The 26,366-nt window shown below is 38.9% G+C and overlaps 2 protein-coding genes across 2 annotated transcripts in view; one reads left to right on the top strand and one right to left on the bottom strand.

Moving 5' to 3' along the window:
- Nucleotides 1-19,467, top strand: part of ANGPT2 (angiopoietin 2) — a 64,294-nt gene extending 44,827 nt beyond the window's left edge. The window contains exons 5-9 of the mRNA XM_040349815.1: nucleotides 1,637-1,767; nucleotides 11,693-11,794; nucleotides 12,245-12,411; nucleotides 17,080-17,210; nucleotides 19,117-19,467. Coding sequence (XP_040205749.1) covers nucleotides 1,637-1,767; nucleotides 11,693-11,794; nucleotides 12,245-12,411; nucleotides 17,080-17,210; nucleotides 19,117-19,277 — 692 coding nt within the window. The 3' untranslated portion in view covers nucleotides 19,278-19,467. The remainder of the gene's footprint in view (nucleotides 1-1,636; nucleotides 1,768-11,692; nucleotides 11,795-12,244; nucleotides 12,412-17,079; nucleotides 17,211-19,116) is intronic.
- MCPH1 (microcephalin 1) overlaps nucleotides 1-26,366 on the bottom strand; it is a 427,349-nt gene that overhangs the window by 217,624 nt on the left and 183,359 nt on the right. Inside the window, exon 12 of the mRNA XM_040349813.1 lies at nucleotides 23,975-24,052. Coding sequence (XP_040205747.1) covers nucleotides 23,975-24,052 — 78 coding nt within the window. The remainder of the gene's footprint in view (nucleotides 1-23,974; nucleotides 24,053-26,366) is intronic.

Genomic DNA, 26,366 nt, shown 5'->3' with positions numbered 1-26,366 from the left:
ACACTAATTGAATACAAAAGCATTACTGCATGTGTTGCCATCAGCAACTGAAGCAGACATCTTCTTTCTTTTCTTCTTGCACTAAAAAGAATTTAGACTGATAAAAGAATACATTTTCTCCAAATATTCAAAGAATTTTTTTTTTTTTTTACCTATATAGAAATATTAGCTTGTTTGACTGCAAAAAAAAAATTGCTAAAGGGCCATTTGCTCTCAGCTTTTAAAGGTGTAAAAATCTTGTGGATACAACATACACAAACAATTAGCATATTTGTTAAGTACACTTTGTAATGGTCTTCTCTAAAGTGTTTATGTGCTGCTTTAACAGCTTTAAGTATGGGAACAATTTCAGATAATGAAGGTGCAATTGGTCCACTCGCCCTCCATCTGCTTTTAAATGCCAAGGCCTACAATGGGTGATGTTTCACTCCCCTAGGAGCTGGTAGTCTTTGTGTTACTGCACATGTTGGGTCTCCCTGACAGAGTACGAGTATAAAGCTAAGCCATCTCCAGGTAGGGCTGCAGGGAAACAGATAAGCCATTACAGCGGAACCTCAGATTATGAGCATAATCCGTTCCAGGAGAATGCTCGTAATCCAAGTGCATATCAATGCGAGTTTCCCCATAGAAAACAATGGAAACAAAAATTATTTGTTCCGCATTGACTTCAATGGCATGCAATACCGCATGTGGCCAGAGGTGGGGGCGCCGGAGAGTCTCAGAAACACCCGGAAAGGCCAGAGGACAGCTTGGCTGAACTTGGAAAACTTTGGAAAGGCTCGGGAACGGAGTAATTCTGAGGTTTTCCAAGCACTTTTGAACGGCTCCGAACAGCTCCGGCGCCTCACCACCTCAGGCCAAACGCAGTACTGCACACCGCTTTGGCTTGAATCCTGCATGTTTTGCGAGACAACACTCGCAAACCGAATACAATGCTCATATTGTGAAACACTTGTTAACTGTGTTGCTCGCAATCCGAAGTTCCACTGTATACCATTGCTAGTCTAATATTGCTTCTGTACATTGCTAAATAATTTTGATCGGGAGGGAGAAAAGGAATACGTGGACTATGGTTAGTTTAAAAAAGTTATCAATGAGTGTGACCTTATGCACAGATTTACAAGTTCTGCACTGAACATACTTTCTTTGAAAAGCCTTTTTGTTTTTAATAGACAAAATGCATGCAATTCATCGAAAATGGGCACGTTAAAAAATAAAACCTAAGAGAAGGGTATTTTCCCCAACAAAGCTGAAGACGTTATTTTAAAAATATTCACGTTTTATTGTTAGCACACAGAAAAAATATAAGCATTAATCCTAAAACCAAGACACACTTTGATTAAACAATTGAGTTTAAGTGATTTAACAATTGAATGTTTTAAAAAAAAAAAAAAACTCTTAAAGGCTGTTCCCCTAAAAATAAAATAGGAGGAATTTGGCTATTAACTTTGCCTAGTTTTGAAGGGAAATGTTACATACCCCATGAGGACTACCAATCTACCACATCAGGCAGATGGGGTGCTGACCCTCACAGTTAATCCCTAGTAACGTTTATATAAAAAAAAAAGAAACTTGTAGTAATGTTGGATGTTTTTCTAAATCTTTCATTAATATGTTTTTCTTGTTTTTCTTAAAGCACCAAGATCATCGTTTGTTGCTAAAGAAGAACAGTTAGCTTTTAAAGACTGCGCAGAAGCCTATAAATCAGGAATGACATCAAATGGCATTTATACATTGACAATACAAAATACAACAGAACAAGTCAAGGTAAGCATACACATGGTTGAGGGAACATCCTCCCCCAAAGAAAATCTTGATTTTTCAAGGTACCTGTATCAGATATTCAAGAAAAAGGGCCATCAATGCAATGGTCAATTGTAGGACAGCCAAATTAAAAGAAACAAATTATAGTATAATGATACCCACCATCTACTACTAAATAGTTGTGGTGTGGACAAACAAGATTGCTAGAACAAAATTATGACATTGGTTGTAGAGCTTTTTAACAGTCCTTGCAATCAAGAAAACAGGTTTGCTTGATAGAAAAAAACTATTTTCTCACTACACACATTTTTTTGCACGGATACAAGTCAGAAGTTACTTTATGATACTGTAGGTCTGGTAGTACACTGATCATTATTCATCATACTTCATTGGCAGACTTCAAAGTCTGCCAATGAAGTCTATGTCTATCAAAGTATGACTCGCTGTATCTAAACTTAAAATTATCACACAATGGAAACATGCAATGATGCACCAATGTATTGGCCTATTTTGTCGTTATTTAAAAAGAACAGACAATCAGAGAAGCATCAGAAAAATAAATGTTAGAGCTGTGTATCTAGTGTTTAATTTTCAGTGGACTTTATAGAATGGTAAGCTGCAATAGATACAATTTTAGTTTTTGGGTTTAATACAGCTTTAAAGAAAATGTGTCATAAAAAACTGCTGCAGTACCTGCAGCATTCTCTATTGCCACTGATTTTCCAGTCTAATCTTTGGACATTCTTGCAGGCAAAACTACAAAACTTCTGGTTAGTTTTGGAGCTTTCTGCTTGCTTCACACCCCCACACATTACCACCATAGGAAGTATCACAGATCAAATGAAATCGGAAGGTTTAGCACTATCAGAAAGTGGCAAAGCTTACCCTGTCAAAATGGCCATACAATCAAGGTATTGGGATCTAATGTATGTATGTGCAGTCTAGACATTTAATATGACAGACTCTCCTTAGCATTAACCAGTAAAAAAAAAGTCTGCTTACAGAGATTTTGCCTGGAGTGTTATAAAGGCAAACGTTTTTGTGGTGGACATACTTGACAATTTTTTTAAAGACTTAACTTTGCTGGTTGTTCATTTTGAAAATCAAACTGAAAAAAATCCACCCACCCCTGTCAGATATATAGGAGCCTGAAGTATAGAAACTTCTGTGCTCAAAGAACTCTTTCTTATTTGTAATTAAAGTTATTTTAAGAGCCCTACAGATATCTTCCATTTTCTTACAGTTGCTCTCTGGGGGAAGGTAACATAAATTGGCATCTGCAAGTCATTTTAAGATGCCGGCGGTCTTCTTTTTTTTTTTGTCAGCTTATTTAGGAAACATTCTTTAGCTAAATCTGTTTGTAATGCTAGCTAAAATGTAATTCACATCATTCTAACATGATAATACATAAAAAAAATCAATAAAAATGATCAATCTATTTACATAAGGCTTAATTCAAAAACACACAAGGGTACAAATCTTTAATTAGCAGTGTGAATGTAATTTTTAAATCTCATTGAACTTTGCTAAACATAAGGAAAATTAACCCTGTGTGTGTTTGGAAATGAAGCTTGATATTGTTTTTTTTCCAGCAAGTTTTCATGTAAAAGTGATCTGGGCAGCTGTAGAGCCACTTGATCACTTTTACGTTTCCGTAACTTTATTCTTTCATGAGTTATTTACAAGCTTCTGACCACGTATAAAATGTTTTCAATGTGCTCTCTCTTACCGCGATTTTAACGCTCCACTATAGGCGTATCCAGTGTGAAAGGGGTCTAATTATGAAACATCAGTGGCTGTCCTAGCTTCATTCAACAAGAGCCCACAGCGTAGCACTCGCCGCATGTCACTGGAGAGCACATTGAACACATTTTATAAGTGGTCAGAAACGTGTAAATAACTCATGAAAGAATAAAGTTATGTTAAAACCATTGTTTTTCTTATGAAATTCCCAATAAGTTTGATGTGTCACATGACCCTCTTCCTATTGAAAAAACAAAAGTTGGATTCAAAATGGCCAACTTCAAAATGGCTGCCATGGTCACCACCCATCTTGAAAAGTTTCCCCCCTCACATATACTAATGTGCCACAAACAGGAAGTTAATAACACCAACTATTCCCATTTTATTAAGGTGTATCCATATAAATGGCCCACCCTGTACTTTGATCCAACTTTGTGATAGTCTGACTTGTTTTTTGACTAATCAAAACAATCCCAGTGTGAGATAAATTCCTTTTACTGCTATTGGAATCACAATGTCGGATGTCAAAAGTCGGATGGTAAGGACAAGGATCCTACTTTGATCCGACTTCAATGATATTAAATGGACTGAAGTAAGATCAAAGTCGGACAAAAGTAGTATAGGGAGCATTTTCAAAGTCGGACCGACCAGTTAAGATGGCTCATAGGGAAACATTGATTTTCACACGTCATGCGACATGAGCTCCCAATGTTGGAGCGTTTGTCGTACCAGTGTGAACCTGGCCTCAATCTAGCCTCAGAACCTGTTTAATTAATATGTGTTCGGGTTTAAAGGGATGAGGTGGCAACTCTACATACAAGGTATTGCCATAAACAGAGCAAGAGCAATAATTCTAGTACAATGATTCATGGTTAACTCTAAATTGATATACTGTAATTGCTTTTAAAGTGTCACCAATGGACACGTTTGGGTAGCATAGTTTTCCTCTGATTCATTGGAGCACAATATTTAATATTTTACAAAAAAAATGGGTATTATTCTGTGTTTGTGTGCACTAAAATTTTTGATAAACGCTTGCACAAATATCATTTGACATTTATCTTTGCAACAGTCACAATTTCATTCTACATGGCCTTTGCTTTTATACATAATATAATAGTTTTAGATAAAGTAATTTCTAGCAAATAAATGATGATTTTATCACGTGCAATATGGTATATACACTGCGGCAAGGCGGCTCAGCTGCGTAAACCGACGTACCTGTACGTTGTTCCGTGCATGTGGTATTGTGGGCCCACGGCCAATGCGGGAGCGCTCCAGCGGGTCTGACAGACTCCATATCCGACGACCACCCATGATCGCTCTAAAGACAGGGCGTAACATGTAAATAAGGCGGATCCCCCTTCTGACAAGGGGGGGGGGGGTGATTAGCTAGTGATCAGGAACAGCAACCTCGCTCTACTCCCAGTTAGTCTGTCCCCCTGACAGTTAGAAAGCACCTTCCTAGGAAATACTTTTTATTTATTTTTGTTTTGAATATGTATTATAGCAGAAAGATTTTTTATCAAAATGGTCAGCCTTTTTTTGTTTAATAGCGCAAAAAATGAAAACCGCAGAGGTGATCAAATACCCCCAAAAGAAAGCTCTATTTGTGGGGAAAAAAAGGACATAAATTTTTTTGGGATACAGCATCACACAACCGCACAATTGTCAGTTAAACTATGAATTGCTGTATCGCAAAAAATGGCCTGGTCATTAAGGAGGTAAATCCTTCTGGAACTGAAGTGGTTAAGGGGTGATGCAAAATGTTATGATTTTTTTTGTTTAGTACCGTAATAAAATGTCCAGAATAGCGCGCTTTAAGCCATGATATAGAACAGTTGTTTATTCTAGTATAACCTGTCATCAAATCCATAACTTCATATTTAGTCCTGCCGACACTAAACGGAAATAGATTTTTTAATGGTTTCTACCTGTATGCTTTATGCAATATCTGAACTTGTACTAAATAATCATTAAAAGGAACATCTGTCATTCATCAAGGTTATTAGAGAAAATCAATAGTCAATAGAGTCAACGTATGTTTTATTTTTCCTCCACATTCTAAAACCACTTAAGAATTTGAAACTAAACACACACATTTTTATAGATAGATAGATAGATAGATAGATAGATAGATAGATAGATAGATATATATCCCTATCTATCTATCTATCAAAATGTAGACTTTTTTTTTTTTAGAGAGGAAATGTAAAAAAAAACGTGCCCCTATACATTATTTTGTGTGGTTCACTCATATTTGTGTAAAAAAAACTACAATTTATATATACATACACATTATATATATATATATATATATATATATATATATATATATATATATATATACACACACACACACACATACGCAGATACCTGTATATTAGAGAGAAATGTGTCTTTCTCAAATGTGTTCTAGATGCAACATGCTTGGATAAATTAACATTGACCCAATAAAACTCCCTCAATTCTAATTTAAACAAACAGAAAATATTGTATAATTAAGAGACAGTCTTCTAGCACATCCTGCCACAAAAGGAAAGACATAAAGAAAGGAATGTTAACGTTCTAGTCATTAACTATATGTACATTGTATAGTAGTATTTAACCACTGTCTGAAAGGGAAATGTCACATGGCATGATAATTGGCTTGAATGAGTCACAGAATTATTCTTAAATCAACATTTTCTGTGGTTCCATTATTGTATACAAGTTTGCTTAAGGATCTAACATTTTCTGAATATTAAGCTAGGGTATAGATTTAACAAGTAAGGTAAGTCAGCAGGGACTGAAGGAAAATTACAATGGTGGGCTATTGAATTAAGAGAAGAGACAAAATACTAGAATATAAATTCAGAGAAAATTAATATATTCTCATTTTAAAGAAAGCCATAGACACCTGGTGCCCAACACACAGCTCACCAGGCCCTCGAGTGTTGTGTACCAGTCAGGTAAACACAACTTACCCAATAAAAGCATGCAGGCTGGGCCTCCTGTACAGCCCTCATCGTGTGGGCAACCTAGAATTGATCTGCTTGTGAATGGCTCTGTAGAATGTGTTTGTCTTGTCAGCATTTTTCCAAGCAGGGTGCCCAGGCACCCTGGGGTCCTTCAGGTTTCTTAAGGCCAAAATGCCTAAAAATTGCGTACAAGCCAGCGGGTGGATCAAGCCTGCCTTTTGGTTACATACAGTCACAGGTTTTCATTGAGCAGCATTACAACCTTCTAGCCACCAGCATACTAACGGCCAAATAAATTATCGGTAGATCAAGGAGGATGTTGGGCACCTGCACAGCATTCTAGTTTGCCCCTCCCCTCCCTTTCAGCACTGGGGTCACATTAGCTGAGTGAGGGAAAGAAACTGAGGGAGGAGAGAAACATTGGAATACTAGTCAGTACCAGTGTGCAAAGATGTATTTGATTAGGAAGAATAAATCAACTCTAACCTTCTAAACACTGGTGATCTAGTGAGCTACCATACACAAGTTGTCAGTTCTAATATATTCCAGCTGCTAGCACTGATCACATCCCATAATGCTGTGCATTCAGTATAAAAGTAACAGAAAAAAGTGGTGCGCGAAAAAAATATGCCTTTGTGCGTTTTACACATACTAGACTGTCTGTAGAAAACCATATGTGTTTTTTTTACAGACATAGTCTAGTATGTGTATATATGTGTAAAACACACAAAGGCATATTCTTTAGCGCAGCACTTTTTTCTGTCACCTCTAACCTTGTGTGTGGATGTTGCTGCTTTATGTAAAACTGTGTTATACATTTTAGAATGGGGTGTGCATAATATTTAAGAGTTCATTTTGTTTATCTCCTTACAGACACCTTTCCTCACAAAAAACAAAAAAAACATGGCTGCAAAGAATGCAGCTAAAAAGCCAGGGAATGGTTTGCTATAAATCCCCATAGAAATAAAAAAGGATCCTTTACATAAAAGGTGACAACACCGATTAGTATAAAGCCATACTATTTCTGCCATGGCACAAGGGAGTTAAGTTAGGCTATTGGGAAGTACAAAGGTTTAGTTGTGCAAAGAAGCCATTTGGGAAGCCAGCCGTCCAATAATGTTAATACTGAATTGTAGATTATTTGACCTTTTGTAAGCCATTATTTAGTCAACCATATGCAAGATTATGTTTATATCGAACGTTTTTTTTTCCGCATCAAACAAAGCACATAGGAGATGAATATGGCACCAAATTTGTCAAATGGTAGACACAATGGAACAAAAAACAAACAACCCTTGAATGTGGCCACCAAACCCTATTTAAATGTCACATCTATCTGTAGGTGAAGTGATAGTGCTGCCTAAAAGCTAGACTGATTATCAGCCAAAGTGCAGTTAAATATCAAATAAGCCTATCATTATAAATATCACAAGGCAGCAGCAAACTGTGTTGATAGGACAAATTTTCTTGGGATTCATCTGGCTCAGCCCGCTATTACCACTCTCCCAGGCTCAGTATGAAATGTAGGTCCACACGAGCGCAGAAGCCAAGAGCTACCTGTTGTATTCTGATCAGTTTTGCTTCTCCTGCTTTACTACCAGTAACAGGAGAACCTGCATAGGGCTTGCTCTCTAATGATTTTAGCTTCATGTTCAGACCAGATTACAGATCTGTCAATATGTAGTATTCATTACTCCAGCTATCTTTGTTTTATATTTTTTGAAACACTACCGTGGCTGGTCGTTCTGATGCATTACAGCTATAGGTTAACCTAGCTTTCAAATGGAAAAAAGTTGCTTGCAAAAATAAATTCTAGGTACTTAATCTTGACAAATGTGTAAACAAAATTGTTTTTAACTTAAGTCAAACATACTTTTATCAAGATCCTATGGTATTGTGCGCTGGAACATAACATGCTCATATAGAAAAACTTGGAAACGGAGATCCTGTTTTCATTTTCCATTGTTTATGCTGCTCAGATTGCATCCGTGACATGCTACCAAACAAATACCTTATTTTTTGTCCAGGTTTCACTCTTGTTTTTTCCTAACTAGCTAGATGGCTTCCTCCTAACAGGCAACGCTCATAAACTACAGGGCATAAGTCAGGGGAAATAACTGTTGCAGTGTGCACTTAGTCCAACAAAGGAATTCACCACTTGTTAAAGATATAGAGCACTTTTAATGTGTACAACATAGGTCAAGAAATAATTAATTGAACAAAATATGCAAGAGACATACATTCAGTACTACCGGGTTAGACGGGAAAGGAGATAGAATGCATGGTATGTAAGAGATTTGGCATGGACAGCAATTTGTGGAACAAATACATTTAAAACATTACAGCTGTAGCCATTTCCAAGAAGTATGAATTATGTCAAAGTAATAGATATTTCTTAGGGCTCATTCACATTGGATGCATCCGGCTGTACTGAGTAGCCTTGCTCAATGCAATACCAAGGCATTGACAAGGCAGAATGCCTTGCTCCTTATGCCAGTTCACATTGCTGCAGTTGTGTGCGATTAACCACTAAAGCCCCAGACCATTAGGCTGGCCAAAGACCAGGTCACTTTTTGCGATTCAGCACTGCGTCGCTTTAACTGAAAATTGCGCGACGTGGCTCCCAAACAAAATTGACGTCCTTTTTTTCCCTCAAATAGAGTTTTCTTTTGGTGCTATTTGATCACCTCTGCCGTTTTTCTTTTTTACACTATAAACAAAAATAGAGTGACAATTTTGAAAAAAAAACAATATTTTTTACTTTTTGCTATAATAAATATCCCCAAAAAAAAATTATCTATATCTATATCTATATCTATATATATATATATATATATATATATATATATATATATATATATATATTAAAAAAAATACGTATTCTTCTAAAAAAATATTATTTTATTACAAAAATATTGCAATAAGCGACATTATGGCGGACACATCGGACACCATTTTGGGACCATTGTAATTTTTACAGCGATCATTGCTATACAAATTACACTGGCAGAAGGGGTTAACCTATAGGGGGCGCTGAAGGGGTTAAGTGTGACCTAGGGAGTGCTTCCAACTGTTAGGGGGCGTGGCTTGCCATGACATGTCGCTGATCGCTGTTCTCAATGACAGGGAAGAGACGATCAGCGACATGTCACTAGGAAGAACGGGGAGATGTGTTTACACTGGCATCTACCTGTTCTTCAGCTCTGTGACCCAATCGCGGGACACCGGCGGACATCAAGTGCGCGGGTCCCGCGGGCACAATCATGGAGCTCGCGACTGGGTCGCAAGCAGGCCGCCGGCGCCGCATGACCACAAATTAAAGGGGGCATGTATATATGTCCATTTGCCCAGCTGTGCCATTCTGTAGGTGTAAATAGGTGTGTGGCAGTCCTTAAGCGGTTAAACAGAGAACAGCATGTAGTATTTTTTATTTGTATTTTTTTTAAGAGTAGCATATGGAAGCGCAACACACTGCAGCTTGTTTAAAGTACCAGTCAGCATTCCTATTAGGATCTATGTTTAACATTTCAAAACTGGAGCTGAAGGGTACTTTAAATGCTTAAAAAAAAAAAAAGTGGTTAAAAGCGAATACAGACAATTAGGTCACTGGCAACAGGCATAATTACTGAAAATAAACTCTGCTTATCACTAGTGGAAGGCATTTAGTTACTGCTCAAAACACTAGTGAAACCCAAAGACTAGCTTTGGAGTCATCATATTGCTGGTCCAGGCAGTGAGGATGAGTGGCAATGCCACAGGATAATTAACCAGAACTGCACTGGAATGGCTGTAGTGAGATATATATATATATATATATATATATATATATATATATATATATATATATATATATATATATATAAAATATTATTGTAATGGAGACAGGGTCAACTGGTAAAGGCAGTGGTAAACCATACAGAGACACCCAAAAACAGTTCAACCAGGTTTGTCCTGCAATATTATACAGCTGGGCAGAAAAAATAAATAAAAAGGCCTGTGTACAGCTGAGACCAATATTGAGCTGTGGCTACTAGGTAATATGTGGACCTAGGAACAGAAGCTTTATCCTCAAAGCTCTACAAAGCCTTCCGGCTCCACAATCCAGAACAGGACTTGTTTTCTCCATATCAATCACCAGCTTTGGAGCTCCACGCAATGTGCAAGCGAGAAACTTGGCTGATACATACACCATCACATCACAGCCTGTGCTTCACAATATACTGTACATTACATTTTTAATGCATATCATCCTAAAGTGTTATATAGTTTTATATATATATATATATATATATATATATATATATATATATATATATAAAAAACATTTCATCCCTTTCTTCAATATTCATGGCCATTAACGTTGTGCTAGAAATTTCTGACACAAAACATGAGTTTAAAAAAAAAAAAAGTAGTTTGTATGGTAATGTTGGTGACATTTAATGCATTTGAGTAATGAGTATTGTTAATTTTACTTTCATATTTCAAAAAGTTACTGTTTTCTTAATGACTGGCTCCAGCTAAACCATTCTTAGTTTAGGATAAAAGTGAGAAAGGACTAACATCTTTGGCAGGTTTTAAACACAACACCCCTGTTGTGAAGAGAAATCTACTTTTAAGAAAGAGCATTAAAAACTTGGTGTGGTTGGAAGTCTTCTCCACTCAACAACAATTGTTTTAACAACTGAAGATATTTTGTGTCCCCAGTGACCATGAGAAAGAGCGAAAAAAATCTCTTAAACCCTGTACACTTGACCGGGATTCCCAGCGGTATAAAGTCCCGAAGGGAAACCAGCGAACCTCATTTCCCTGTGTACACGCGGCCGGGTTTCCCGTTGGGAAAACTGCGGGAGAGCTTTGGCCGGGAATTCCGGCCATGTGTATGCTCCCTCGCAGTGTTTCCCCCATAGGAAAACTGCCAGGTTTAAAACTGCCGGGAATCCCGGCGGGAAAATAGAGAGCAGGTTCTCGATCTTCCCGCCAGGATTCCCGGCATTTTCCTGTCAGGAAAACTGAGGAAGTATACACACGGCCGGGATTCCTGGCCAAAAGCTCTCCCTGCAATTTTCCTGGCAGGAAAACCGGTTGCGCGTACGGGGCTTTAATAGATATACAGACAGCGAAAAAAAAAATATATAGTTTTGGTTGGAGTTGGACTTTAAAAAGGTAAAAGTAAGATATATAGTCTGAAAACTACCCGATAATAAAATGTACTCTTTCCCTTACAGACATACTGTGACATGAAAACTGGAGGAGGTGGCTGGACTGTTATTCAGAAACGCTTTGATGGCAGTGTTGACTTTCACAGAACATGGAAAGAGTACAAAAAGGTATCAACCTGTTAGGCCATAGAGTTACAAAACACTAAATCTAACACCCTCGTTATGGAGAGTAGATACTAGTATTTGCTTTCAGTTGGACACTGCATTACACAGAGTGATCTCTTTGGGACACTGATAAATATTTGGAAAACAAAGCACTGTGCTTCATAGATATCTCTTTTTTTTTATAGCAGTAATATGGCTGCAGTAAGGCCAAAATTGTAATTTATTTTTTTAATGTTAGCCAGAGTGAACATCTCAGACATACTGTATGAGTGCAGGATGCATATGTATGGTGGGAATGACACAGAACAGAATTTAAGCTGGTTTTTCTCTAGATGTTGTGTCTCCTAAAACACTCCTAAACTAATAAGAAAAAAATGCTTAGTGTTATGAGCAGATATTACACTTTAGATATGATTTCTAGCCTTTGCATAATGAAATGCCCCTTTGTTTCAGGGTTTTGGTGATCCTTCAGGAGAATACTGGTTGGGAAATGAAGTAGTCTCCCAACTTACAAATATGCAGCGATATGTTCTCAAGATCCAGCTGAAAGACTGGGAAGGAAATGAGGCTTATTCGCTATATGACCAATTTTACTTAGGAACAGAAACACAGAAATATAGGTAAGTTGTTTGCACTCAAACGAAAAATCACAAAATGACAACACTGATTACTGAACAACTCAACTATACGTACCCAAAGGTACTGCATAATAATTGTTATTAAAAATTGCCTATTTTTAACACTGTTCCACGATGGTCTGGCTGCCTATTGGCAGGCTGAAGTCAAGCAACACAGAGCCTCAGTGCAGAAAAACAAAAACAGCTTGATCCCTGCTTCCATACCCACCAGTGTCACATTGTCAGATATGCATATATTTTTGCAAGGGACTTCCTGATCATATTTTTTTTTGTCACAAAGCTATTGGTGATCTCGATCATGACATTTTCCTATTTTGCCTTACTCTGCCTTTCTTATTTCTCTCCTTGCCAATCACCTTTCTATATATGCTAGTTATGTGCTTTCACTGATGCTATTAGAAAAGTTTCTGCCATTCCCCCCAAAATTTGTGATTTCTGAGTTTAGACCCTCAGAAATGGAGATCAGTCAAATGCATATTTTTACCACACGGGAGATGGCAGCAATGCCCCCACAGTTACAAAGTTACTGTTTTTTTAATATGGGTTATCAATTTAAATGGCAGTCTGAATGCCGTAAACCTAGCAATAGCAACAGAGTATGCTCCATCTCTAAATGTATTAGGTAGCCAAAATTGCTGAGCTAGATATAGTAATTTGCTTTATGCCACATGTACTACGCAATATATATATATAATATATATATATATATATATATATATATATATACATATACACATACACACACACAGCATTCAGACAGTACATACCTTGGGCCAGTAGTGTATTTGGGCTTTGTGCTGCCCTAGGCCTGACTAAACTTGTGCACTCCCAATTTAAATCGGACCCACCCCTTCCTCTTAAAGCCAGATCCCTTCCGGTTTAAGACCCGCCGTGTCAGCAAATACATATTTTTATTTTATATATATATATATATATATATATTAGTTTAAACTAGAAAAAATAAATCGAGACTATATATTATATTTTATATATATACACATACACACTACAAAAATATGCATATTATAAACCATTTATTAACTACAAGAATTAACAATGAGAATTTCATTTTTGAGATAATACAGAGTTTTGACATGGATAATATAAATATGCATTGCACATTGTACAGTATGTTGTAGAGAAGAAATATTTATACTACTGATCTTAGCTAATAAGTAAGATATTATCTGGGACTTTGTTTTAGTTAAACTAGGACCTGCTCACCTATATGTGACATCACACTATGTCACTGGATTAGTAAGATTACTCCCATCTTGTAAGATATTTGGACTTGTGTTTACTGCAGATTGTAATTATAAGATTATTTCACTTATTTGCATAATGACTAGGATGACCCTAGTCATTATACAAATAAGTGAAGTAATCAGCCCCCCTGCCCAGTCCATCCTATAAGTCTGGCTCTACACTAAAAATGTAGCGTAAGGCGGCGGGGACTCTATGTACGAGAGACCGGAAGAGGCTGTTTTTTTGTGCGAGAGGCAACGAGCCACCCTAGGCCTGGGCCTTGTCAGCCTAGGCAAAGATACAGTGTTGCCTTGGGTGCTTAAGATATCTTGCTAATTATATACTGTCTATTCACTTAGCCATAGTATGTATATTTACATTTATGATATAGAATATTGATACAACTAAATATATAGGCATACATTTAATTATAGTTATGGCTAATTACCTATAAACTCACAGAAAAATACGAATTTGCAGGATTACAGCACATCCAATGTATCCCTTTGGAAGGCAGTAACATTTGAATGTCTTCAGTCCAAACTAAATATTTGTATCATTTGGTTCAAATTATAACGTATTATTATATTTTTATAAAGCAAGGCATTTAAATATTTCAGGGAGCAAAGGACACCAATGGGTCATTTCCATCATCCAATAGCAATGAGCCAAAGTAAATGCCACAGATTAAGCTGCTAAGACGGCATTTCCTCTTGAAATGTAAGCAGATATGCGATACATCTCAAAAGAGGAGTTTAAAAATAGCTATATTTCTGTATATTACAATGAGACATGTTCATGAACACTGGTAGGGGAAAACACAGAAAGGAATTCATCTTTAGAAACAAACATTGCTTATATGTAAAAATAAAATTTATGAAACCCTTGAGAATGAAAATAGAGTAGACGAAAAAAGGATCTGCTTTAATGTGAACACAAAAGCAAGAATAAAATTGTTATAACACAATTTAAATGAACCGAATGATTCCCTTAGATAATTTTACAATGTCCCAGTGTCTGGTTTCTTCCAGTTGGAAGTTTGCCTTACATTTTGATGTTGATCAATAGGTTATCACTATAGTCAGCAGCAAGTAAAACTGAGGATTGACAATGCCCACAGCAACTGCTCAGACCATTTACATAACAAAAAAAAAGGTTAAGCCAGCCATAGACAGATCGAAATGTGGCATGTTTAGCAGGAACTGGATGAATTTCTATCCATCCATCTATGGGCAGGCTGGTTGTACTGAAGTCAATCTATTGGTCGACTTCAGTACAACCAGCCTGTCAGGTTTCTCTTGTGTGATCACTGCTGATGGCTATAGCTGCTGGCAGTGATAATTCTATTCTGACGGTGTAGAAAGCTCTCACTGTCAGAAAATAGTGCAGTGGGAGGGATTATAAGAAAATAATATAAAAAAACATAAGTGATCTCATTCCTCTGTTCTCAGCTGCATAACAACTGGGGAAAGAGAAGCAGCAGTACACCAAGCTTCCCAGTGAATGGCTGTGCAGGAGGGGAGCATTTCAGAACAAGTCTGATCATTGGAGGAGAGCAGACAGAGTTCCCAGCACAGCTAGAGAACTGACCACATTGAGCTCTACTGCTTTGTGTGGTCATTTTTTTTTTTAATAGAAAGGCAACAGGACTAGCAGGAAATGCCAGGAATTTCACACAAAGGAAGCAATTCAAGCCGGGTTCACATATATGTGAATTTCCCTGCATCCAATTCGCATGACAGGAGCGTGTGATTGACTCTTAATTGAGTTCACACACTTCCGGGGCGACAGTGGTCCACATTTAAAAAGAGTCTTGTGCATTTTTGGTTCCGATTCAGGTGTGAGTTCAGGAAAAAAATTGGACCTGATTCACACCTGAATTGGTGAACGGGGATGCACCAGACCCCATGCTGTGAACCACGGTCGCACATATCAGAAACATAAAAATGTTGGGGTAAAAAATGCTTTAAAAATCTTCATAGGCAATGCTTTAAAAGCCTTTACAGGTCACCACCTTCATCATCACAGAAGTGAGTTCTCTTTCTAATTAAATTCCACTCTCTCTTCCCTGATGCAGTAGCTTTGAGCTCAGAGTTTAAGAGCTCACTCCTCTGATTGTGAACAGTAATAGCTTAGGCTCCCTTAGCAACATCCTGGGAGTTTTCCAGTCAGGCTTCGTGAGATACATAAATGGGCCCACACCTATAGCAAGGGCAAGTTCAATTTTGGTCAAAGCTTCAAAGTTTGTATTTATCTAAAGACACCCCTTATAATCATAGGCAGTTTTCTGGAAAAGGTAAACCAAACCCTTTAAGATTGTGCCGCATTCACCTGGCAATCTGAGAATAAAGTAATGTTAAGAAAAACAACTGCTACCACATATCCGATCCACATATGCACCCAGATGCAGATCTTGGTGTTGTCACTCTGGAACAAAAAGTTGATTAAAAAAATAATAGTAGATAACGTACAGGCAAACCAAGATTGCGGAGAGCTTTATTCAAGTGTACAGCTATCCATAAAATTTTTTTAGGTGGACTTCAATGGGCGCTCCATACAGGTCTATGGAGCAATGGATGTCAGCGGTGACATGTCCGCTGACATCCGACCCGCCAAAGTCTGACGGATGGAAACCCTATTTTCCATCCGTCTGGCGGATCGGATGAAAATGGACCCTACGGTCCGTCTTCATCTGATCCCCCATAGAGGAGAGCAATGCTCTGACAGGTCGGTCCCTGCACAGTTTGCAGAGACAGACCTGTCACCTGCCTGCTCAACGGAGCGATTTCTGCTAAGCAAAGCAGAGCCTGTACACGGACACATCCGTGTAAAAGGGCCCTAACTGAAGTCATATTCTGACAGTTTCTTATAAAGCTCTCTGGAGCCTGGATTTGACTGTGTTAGAGTCTTCTATTAGCTGTCAGAAAAGATGACTGAAATATGAAGGCAATGTCATGTGCAAGAGGACAGGCAGATGTCCCACGGGCTACTATTCTCCACACAACCCAACCTAACTTTAGGCAATCTAAGATAGAAAGTGCCACATAAATTGACCATATTATCATCAATCTGACATGGCAGAGTACTGCTGGCCATAACACAAGTGCTGACCTCTCAAGTAAAAAGTGAGGGGGATCAGTAAACAAAGTAGTGCATTCAAGGTAAATTGAGATTTATTTTTTTACATTCCTAACTTTTTCCACGTTAAATGTCATTCCTCTCTCAAACCGACTAACATTTCATGAATGAATATAGCAACAGGATTACAGGAACAAACAGAATTAATATGAGTCCAGACATGGAAATCTTTGCTTTGCACATGGTGATAGATTCTTTCCACTTATGTGAACCGGCAAAACACTTTACTTCCATCTCATCTTCTCTTTCCATTTTCAATTACCACAGGATTCACCTCAAAGGATATACTGGGACAGCGGGCAAAATAAACAGCATAAGCCAACCAGGAAATGATTTTAGCACAAAGGATGCAGACAATGACAAATGCATTTGCAAATGCTCACAAATGGCGACAGGAGGTAGGAACTGTTCAATTTTATGGTCTTCCTATTTTTACTGGCACCTGCAGCATGTTATGTTATTTATTTGGAGCATTTCAACCTGACCACAGCAACTTAAATTCTCTAGCAGAAAGCAAATGTATTATGCAATTCTAACCATTAAAAGCAAAGACTACAGAAAATTGTTTAGGAAAAACACATACACACACAGATTATATATATATATATATATATATATATATATATATATATATATATATATATATATATATATATATATATATATATATATATATATATCAATCATGTGACCCAGTTGCTACAGTAAAAACATGATTTCATTGGCAGCATTTAACATAGCATGTTCTTTCCTCTACTGCAAAAAACTAGTTAAAGGAGTTGTAAAGGTAGAAGGTTTTTATATTAATGCATTCTCTGCATTCAGGCCCAGACTGGCCATATGGCACACTGGGCACTTGCCCGGTGGGCCGGAGGCCACATGTTCTTGTGGGGCCAGGGCAGCTGAGCTGCTCCTTGAGCCCCCGCCGCTCACCGGCCTCTCCGTGGCTGGCCAGCATTACAGTTCCGCCGTTGGGCTGGGGGGCGGAGACTACAGGTCACATTACCTGTGACCATGAAGAGGGAGGGGATCTACAAGAGACTCTGCCGCCGGTGCTCTCAGGTGCCTCCCCTGCTCTCAGGTTCCCCCACTGCACTCCAGCCACCCCCCAGTGCTCTCCAGCCCCTGTACACTCCGGCCCCCCAGGGATCTCCAGCCCCTCCCTGTGCTTATCAGATCCCCCTGTGCTCTCAAAACCCCCCTGTACTCTCCGCCCCCAGCGCTCTCCAGCCCCTCCCAGGGCTCATCAGCCCCCCTTTATGCTCTGGCCCCTCTTTGTGCTCTCAGGCCACCTTGTGCTCTCCGCCCCCAGTGCTCTCCACACCTGTGCTGTTCCCCCCGTGTTCTCCACCCCCCCACATTCTCTGCCACCCTCATGCTCTTCATGCCTCCTGGTAAATTAGTCATGGGCTGCTCAGTCTAAAATGCCCCGGCCTATTTTTTGTGCTAGTCCGGGCCTGTCTGCATTACAATAAAAAACTTCTGTGGGCAATTCAGTGTGTCCCCAAAAGCAGGAGCACTCTCCACTCTCTCGCTCCTTATTGGACATGGAGGTAACAGCAGGGGCCATTGGCTGCTGCTTGCTGTCAATCACAGAGTGAGAGAGTTGGGGGTGGGGCCAAGCTACACTCTGTCTATGGACACACATAGCACAGCTTGAGATTGAGCCTGCATGAGTGCCCCCCATAGAAAGTGGTTTGCTATGGGAGCACTCGGAAGAAGCCTGGAGTGTCAGCAGGAGGGAGAAGCCAGGAGCACCAGCCTGGGGACCCAAGAAGAGGAGGGTTGGGGCTGTTTTGTGCAATGGTTTTGCAAGTACAACATGTTTGATATTTTAAAAAAAAGTTTACATAAAGGGCCGCAGGTACCATTGCTATCTAAACATTTGGGTGTGTTGGATGCCCGGGCTAGTTTCTTCTTTATTACACCCAAAGTGTAAGATAGCAGTTGTGTGCCTCCCTGCCTACAGCTTGCTCAGTGGATCAGAATCACCACTACCATTCAGTGATTAAAGCCAAAGCATCAATTTTACCAAACGGCCACGTTCTTCAGCTGCACATACGAACATCCCCTATGTCCCCTTACTGTTCAGTTGCAGAGAGTAAAGGCTTATTTCCCTTTCTCTCACATAAAACGCTGGTGTTTGGTCACTCCGTGGTCCAAATTTCAATCTCAATAACCGAGCAGAGCAATAGGGAAGCAGAAGGAAGGGTGACAATTAAATGTCCTGTAAGGACAAATCATAGTCTTAATGTAATGTTATTATATTTCTGTACACTTTTTTGATTATGTATTTTCTTACAGGTTGGTGGTTTGATGCCTGTGGTCCTTCAAACTTGAATGGAATGTACTATTCACTGGGGCAAAATACAAACAAATTCAATGGAATCAAATGGTACTATTGGAAAGGATCAGGGTACTCCTTGAAAGCTACAACAATGATGATTCGACCTGTTGACTTTTAACCATCACAATAACATTTGGCTTATTGTGAAATACAGACAATTACCAGAACACTGGAAAATATCTTAAGTGCCTCCATATTTTTTTTAAAAGGAACACTATGGAACCATACTCTGGATAGTGGACCACTTTTGAGCTCTGCACAGTATTAAGATAAATAAATGTAAGGATTCCAAGAAAAAAAAAAAAAAACATTTACAAAATATAAACACAGATCAATGAGACTTAAAGGCAGCTCTTTGCACAGCTGGTCTTGCTGTGAATGACAATTATTCTAATGTTAATTGCTGGAACTGTGAAATACCTTATGCCTTTCTGCAGAGATACACATGCCGTCTATGTGGCATCCTACCTGCAAACCACTTTGTATTATGTTGTTTATTATGAGTTGTACATATGGTTGTAAAATTAACTGTATACAGTCATATTTTAATGATACACATATAAATAGGAGGGTGCCAGATTGTATCATGTATGGAATTTTTGAGTTATTATGACTGTTACTCATCGGAAACAGAATCATGTAAAGACATGTGCCGATACCACATGCTACCAAGGTACGATTGCAGTTACAAATGGATCTGAAGTTCTCAGTAAGCTTTGTACTCCAGCTCAGTCACAAAAAAAAAAAAGGAGGTGGTAAAAAGCCTTCAAAAGCAAACAAATAGGGCTAATATTATAGATGTTTAAAATCAATATTTTTACATGCCCTCAGTAAATAATGCTAAATGTATATTTATTGAGAATGTTTCCTGCTTTTGATACGTGTACATTTTTTACTAGACTTTAGATAAGTAAACTTGTTCAGAGGGACGGTTATAAATGCAATGCGTATATATTACAACTTTAGTTATCATCCTACATTAACACAATACAACACTTATGTAACTTGCATTTGTACAGGGGTCCAAGACTGCTTGTAGTGGACAATAGAGACTAACTTGACTTTACCTTTAAGATATGAAGAGGTGGTGAGTCAGGGTCAGGTTTATATGTATACATAAACCCTTCATATACACATATACTATAGTTACAATTTGGGGTTCCTTTTTCCTTCCATTTCAATGTGCACTACAGTGTTTTAAAATCTTTGCAACATTATTTAAAGTCCCTTATGCAAGCTGCTTACAATGTAATAAAAACACTAAATCAAATGGAGATGTAGAAATACCAACTCTTACCTTGAAAAATGAAAAACATTTTTTAGGCAGTGGTATTGTTCATCAGCTTGAAGTGAGTGAGTAAAAAACTTGTAAAGCGCAACACATGCGAACTGAATCGCCTCTGGGCGCTGTTTCCATTCCATGGGTAAGGAGAACCTCTTGACTTCAGAAGAGATGGGTTTTAAGCTTTCTCCTGAAGGCCAAGTGGTCCGACTCCAGTCGGATGGTAGTTGGTAGCGCTTTCCACAGCCGAGGTCCCTGGACTGCAAATCTTCGATCTCCTTTGGACTTGAATCTGGCTTTGGGTATTTGGAGTAGGTTTTGATTTGTGGATCGCAGAATGCGATTTGGGTTGTGGGTTTTTATTTTTTTACATAGATATTGGGGGGCGTTTCCATGAATACACTTATGCGTTAGGCAGAGTGCCTTGAAAGTGATTCTGTCTTTTACTGGCAACCAATGAAGGGATCTCAGTGAAGGCGAGATTGATTCCCATGTTTTTTTTTGCCAGTCACTAATCGAGCGGCCGTATTTTGAACGACTTGCAAACGAGTGATTTGGTATTTGGGAAAACCTAGATAGAGGGCATTTGCATAGGCAAGTCTGGAATTGATGATTGTTCCCACCACGACTGCAATGTCCTCTTTCGGGATAAAAGGGGGTGAGTCGGCGTAGTAGGCGCAGCAGATGATGGGACCTACTGACTACAGACCCTATTTGTGCTTCCATTGTCATGTAGGAGTCAAAAATGACTCAGAGACTTTTGACTTTGGTGCTAGGGGTGATATTTTTACCCAGAATGGGCGGGGGGGGGGGGTCCAGGTTGACGCGGGGGGGACTTTTCCGGTTTGCGTGAAACAGGAGAAGTTCTATTTTTGAACCATTGAGCTTAAGATAACTGGATGTCATCCAACTATCTATTAGAGAGAGGGATTTCTCTAGTCCAAGAGAATGATCCTTTAGGCAATTCGTTTAGGGAGAGTAAAAGTAAAACCACCTGCCCCATCATAAATTAGACTCTCCACTGTTAAATGTAGATTGGGTGACGTCATAAAACATGTTTCTACTTCTTGTCTCAGCATTAAATATTGAACAATTGGTTCTTGATCAATGCTATTGTAACAGTCACAGCAATAGACAAAGCCCAATTTCATATTCCGCTTTCTAAATTCCATAAAACTAGTGTTGCACTGCTTGATATAGCTTAAAGTGGATGTAAACCCACTGTCATCAATTTGAAACCATTAGCACAGTTAATATATATAAGGCTTTACATGCCTCCTGCATGTATCCTTATATTTTAATAGTCACCCCTTTACCTGCTAGGAGCCCCGCAATCTTCCCGAATCTGTGGGCGTTTTCTTTCTCGTCGCTAGGTGGGTGGCGTTGTGACATCAGGGGACTCCTCCGCCCACCACTACACTCCCACGGCCAGCCAGGATGAGCCTCGCGCCTGGTGAGACTGGCATGCATGTGCAGGAGTGACAGAGCGCGTTCTGTGAAGTAGCAGTCCGCGCTCATGTCACTCCTGCGCATGTGCAAAACTGGAATCACGAGGATTATCGAGAGGCAGATAGGCAGACAAGCAGAGAGACACATGGGCAGACAAGCAGAGAGGCAGAGAAGCAAGGATTATTGAGAAGCAGAGAGTCAGTAAGGCAGACAAGCAGAGAAGCAATGGAGGCAGATAGGCAGCGAAGCAGAATGCCCAGCTCTCAGTAGATAAACCTTCCCATGGATCAGTTGTCTATGTCATTTCTGCTGGCATCTTGGGAGCTGCAACATTTAATTTCACCTGTGTATATATTACACTGAACTTCTACTATGATCTCTAACATCCAGTGAAAAGACAGGAAAGTAACCACATAACTTCATGCCTGTCTTAGGCTAGTGCACGAGATATGTAAATCAACTGTCACCCACACCAAGGGGGAGGATTTGACAAACGTTTTCCCTGTTTGTCAAGGTTTATCTCACTGAACAAAGAAAAGAGGATTGCTCAGAGCTGCATGGCAAGACTGGGCACAAATGATAGGAAATCCTATACTCTACATTGTGACATAAGAAAAAAAAATGGGTTTACGTCCACATTAAAAAAAAAAAAAAAAAAAAGAAGAAGAAAAAACAAAGAACCCTTAAGGATTTCTCTTAAGATAACATGTTTACCAGTCATATAAATTATTTATTTTTCGATATTGTTAATCTGTGTCATAGTTTGAAATTTTGTTTTTAAGATTTTTTTTCTTTTTATACATATGTCCTGTGTTTGACATTTTATAATGTATTAAACCAATTATTGGTTAATGTTATGATCTAGTCTTCGTTACTATCCTTGTTTCACTTATTAACAGCCTGTAAACTAAGATTTCTTCACTTGGTCAGCTCAGTGTTTTGTTCCTTAAAGTTTAGGTGCTTCTCCAGTTCATTTCCTTCAAAGGCAATCGACTTTCTTTTTATTTTTTTGTTTGCAAGCGAATACTATCAGCTAAATGCAAGTAACCTTAAATGCAAGTGTTTATGTTTAAAAGAGGTGTTTCTGTTACAAGATAGACATACACACTTTATTTTCTCACAGGATAGCCATTTATGCTTAGCACATATAAAAGTGTCTTCTTGCTTGTTAGCTATTTACAGTGATTGTACTTTATCATTCATCTCTCAAAAGGCAATCTAGTTCAGGTTCTGATCAAAACTTAAAGACATACAGTAAGCCAACAGGAAAGCATATTTATCCTCATCAATATATGGAATAGCAAGCAAAGTGTTAGCCGCGTGTAACCCGAGAGCTGAGTGGAAAGAAGGGACATCCCAATCCACGGAATCTCATAGGGAAATGTGTCTCTCAATCCTTTGGAGTACATATTAGCTGTCAGAACTGACCAATATTCTTTGTTCATTTTTCATGTCAGAGGTTTACAGTCAATTTAGCGTCAGCCTTGAAGTAGAATTATAGGCAAAACATTTTTTATTATTATTTTTGATAAGGGAGGGTTATCCCTCCCTTATCATAGTCCGTCAGATTTGGGAGGGTTATCCCTCCCTTATCGTAGTCCGTCAGATTTGGGAGGGTTATTCCTCCCTTATCGTAGTCCATCAGATTTTTATTTTACCCATCTGTGACCCATTGTGGAAATTTCCCTTCACTTCCTGTCCCATAGCCAAACAGGGAATTAAGGGAATTCTTTGGGGACCCCCAGGTTACCCAAACTAGTATCCCCAATAGGAGAGTTCCCCTCTATTACTTTTTCTGGGGACAACCCTAAATTTGGAGTTGTTGTTTTTTTTTCTTTCAATTTTAAGGATAATGGTAAACGGGACAAATAGAGAGGGTACAGACAGCATTAAAAACTGACAAGTGTTCTAATCCCTCTCCAAAACAAAAATAAGTTTTGCTTTTAGTTATACTTTAATCAATGATACAAAGTCTACGCTTACAAGACTCACAATTGAGCTTTATTTTCTTTTTGAATGATCTTTGTATATCCAAAGTCAACACTAAACAACAAACAATGGTTAAAAGAAAAGCTCTCACTTACTGGAGCTCCTGGGAAATGTTCTGAAAGTTCATATGGCTCTTCAGGAATCCACTGCCTGCGTTCCAAAGACCAGAGAATCTAAAAGAAGATAGAACAGTTCAGAACATTGATGTCTCACGTGTAAACATCACCTTGTTTGCATACGATAAAAAACATTGGAGATAGTGAGAAGAATTCTCCTGAAAAGGGTTACTGTATAGTATACCTACTTTTTTTTAAAGTTTATGAGTAGAAATAGGTTAAAACCTCTAGCAAATCAGTCATTGATGACAAGATTCACCATCTCTATTTGCCCTAGTCAGTGGGGTATTTTGGTTTTGTGCAGTCCTAGGCAAGCCTAAAATAAAATTTGTCCCACCCCAGCTGCGGTATACCGTTCTGGTCTCAGGGTCTGATGGAAAAGCTGCAATCATTCACAGTGAGCAGCTGCGGCTTCCTCATCAAACCCTAAGACATGATTTGTCCAAGTGCCATGTATAGAATTACTGCCCATGATCTGATGTTAGAGGTGATGCCTCACATGTGGGATGATCGCCATTTGCATACATGTGGGACAGACATGTGCATTTACCTTGCATGTGAAAATAGGGCACTTGCATTTATATATATTTTTTTATTATTACATTATTAATTTATTTTATTTTTACACTGTTGCTTTAAACATTCTTGTGACAGCAATAGGCATGTGACAGGTACAGATATGACACCCCAAATCCCCGCTCTATGCTTAAAGTGGTTGTAAACTCTCCCCTACAACTTTATCCCATGTAAATCAGCATAAAAAGCCCTAATGAACACTGCTTGTAGATATCTCCTTACTTGCTTAGTATTGTTGTAATCCTTTTTGTTCTTTAGAATGAAATCACTGGAGCATGCCCATATCGCCTTTGATTTACGGCACACTCTGTGTGCTTGTCTGTCTATTATCAGGACTTCCTACGGCACAACACTCAAATCCCATGGGACTGCATAACTACTCAGAGCTTCCTCTTACACCCCATGTGACATCACATGGCGTGTAAACCTGGGCAATCGGACTAAAGCTGATAAGACTGACATAGACAAACACTATATAATCGGCACAAGTAAATACTATGAAATAAAAAAAGTTGGCTATGAGCAGGGAAGCAGGGTCGCCATAGAAACTTTGGATTGAGAAGGAGGCTTGGTTAACAGGAAGTGCTCAATCTAAGGGCGGAAATACACTCTACCGTAGACTCAAAATAATACTTAAGATGAAGCTGCCTTACCCCTGCAAAGTTTTTTAAAAGTTTCTTTAAACAGTAATATGCGATTTGGGCTGGATTACAGTGGCTATAGTTTGATAATTACTTAATATAATGAACTAAATGAAAAGAAGCATCAGAATGGGAGAGTTTACTTCCTCTTTAAAAGCATTCAAAACACCAAAATAAATATTTTTGAATGCTTCAAAAACTGGTGCCATTGGTTTCTGAGTAAACCGGAAGTGATGTCATGTCATTGCTTCTGGTTTACTGTTGCGAATAGCCGAAAATGGCCAATCCTGCCATTGCTTGGCTATCTGGCTAGCCGGCAGATGTGCTGGCTGGTCACGCGGGTAGCCAGAGAGAGCCGCGGAAGATGGCGAGTGGGAAGGATGTCCCCTCCCACTGCTTGTAATAGCAATTGAGTGGCTAGTAAGCTGCTCCGATTACAATTACAAGAGAACCAACTGCCGGCTCTATAAAACGATACTGGGGTGATGCCTGCAGCTGCAGACATCATCCTGGTACAGCCACCAAAAGGACGGGAAGTGGTTAATGAGCGGTCCCACCGCTCTGCCCTTCTGCCTTGTTTGCCTCGTGGTAGATATAGCCCTGGTGTCATTGTCAATTGTGATGCACCAGCCCACCACACTATCTTTTGTCAGTATTCTCATGGTCTGCTTGTGTTGTAGAGGCATTCCAATACACATCCCTACAGTGGACTCCTTGCCAACCCTAAGACAATGAAAGCCACATTTAAAAAAAGTACAACATTTTTTCCCAAAACAATCAATCTAATCAAATCTCCTTTGGCCCTGGTTCACATTGATGCTACTTTGAAATCACGCTACTTCACTTGAAGTAACGTGATTTCAAAGTAGCAAGGTCAGCACGATTTCAGGTGCTACTTAAAGGACATCTGTGTGGCTTCATACACAGATGTCTATTGAAGTTGCACCTGAAATCGGCAAAAGTAGTGCGGGAACTACTTTTGCAAATCGGTGCAGCACTGCATAATCAGTGGTGCACCGATTGGAACAGTGCCATTGCCGCCAAAAGGCTGCGACATGTCATGCAATTTGATCTCTCAAATCGCATGACAAATTGCTCCAATGTGAACCTAACAAAAAGGCTTGAAGAGCCAGTCGGCAGACCTTTTTCATTCA

Source organism: Rana temporaria, chromosome 4 (genome assembly GCF_905171775.1).
Source record: "Rana temporaria chromosome 4, aRanTem1.1, whole genome shotgun sequence".
NCBI lineage: Eukaryota > Metazoa > Chordata > Amphibia > Anura > Ranidae > Rana > Rana temporaria.
The sequence above is the reverse complement of the archived record's forward strand: the minus strand, read 5'-3'. Positions and strand labels throughout refer to the sequence as shown.